This window comes from Egretta garzetta, unplaced genomic scaffold, assembly GCF_000687185.1.
Source record: "Egretta garzetta isolate BGI_Z169 unplaced genomic scaffold, ASM68718v1 scaffold28, whole genome shotgun sequence".
Taxonomy (NCBI): domain Eukaryota; kingdom Metazoa; phylum Chordata; class Aves; order Pelecaniformes; family Ardeidae; genus Egretta; species Egretta garzetta.
In genome coordinates this window covers 419022-419914 of record NW_009260612.1, presented here as the reverse complement: position 1 = coordinate 419914, position 893 = coordinate 419022, and the positions used below count along the sequence as shown (strand labels likewise).

Sequence of the window (893 nt, the reverse complement as noted above, 5' to 3'; positions counted from 1 at the left end):
TGGCGTCTGTTATCGGGGCGCTGAGGCTGTGTTGCAGCAGCAGCCCAGCTCCTGTGCGCAACCAGCACTCCTTCCTCAGTTGCTCGGGGAGATGATTTGACACTAAGTGCTTTTAAACACCTCTCAAAGCAGGGGATCACTTCTGAATCGTATTTTTAAAACAATCTTCAAGCGCTGCTTGACGACCCGTTGTCTTTCTTGCAGATCTTGTTACGGAGCTGTACCCACGGAAGCCTTACGCCGTGGAGCAAAAGGTTCTAGCTGTCCTGTGGCACCTCCTGGGAAACATGACCAGCAGCGGCTCTTTGCCGGGAGCCGGGGGAAATATCCGGACAGCCACGGCGAAATTATCGGGAGCACTTTTTGCACAGATGGGTCAAAGTCTGTTAATGCACGCCGCAGCTCAGCCACCGCACATCAGGAAGAGTTTAGAAGAATTTCTGGAGGCAGCGACCTAAACTAACGAGCTCTGGGCGTGCGTGAAACTCAGTCAGCCGGCTGACTCGGACAGACGGACAGCCGTTTACACGGAGAGCCGGGGGACCGGCCGGGCGTTGCTGGCTTCCCAGGCGGAATGGCCGCTGGTGGGAGCGCCGGCCGCGCGCGGGGCCCGAGGGGAAGCTGCTCCTGGCTCGTCTGCGCTTCCCTGTAGGAGACAGCACAGCAGTGGATGTCAGATTGCTAATGAATAAATAACACACTTCTCACACAGTCACGTTTTGACTTGTTTTAGCACTAAGCGTTACGCTCATACGTGGAAGACAATCCTGGTGCGGTAATTACACAGTACAACAGGGCTTCGTGTGGTATTTGTGAAAAATATGGTTTGGTTTGGTTTTTTTTTTTTTAATCCACTTACTCAGCTGTGCAGCGTTAGCTTGCCGGGGCTGTTA

The 893-nt window shown here is 53.8% G+C and overlaps 1 protein-coding gene across 1 annotated transcript in view; it reads left to right on the top strand.

Annotated features, from left to right (window-relative positions):
* TOGARAM1 (TOG array regulator of axonemal microtubules 1) overlaps positions 1–643 on the top strand; it is a 49852-nt gene extending 49209 nt beyond the window's left edge. The window contains exon 23 of the mRNA XM_035900439.1: positions 205–643. Coding sequence (XP_035756332.1) covers positions 205–458 — 254 coding nt within the window. The 3' untranslated portion in view covers positions 459–643. The remainder of the gene's footprint in view (positions 1–204) is intronic.
* Positions 644–893: the final 250 nt, after the last annotated feature.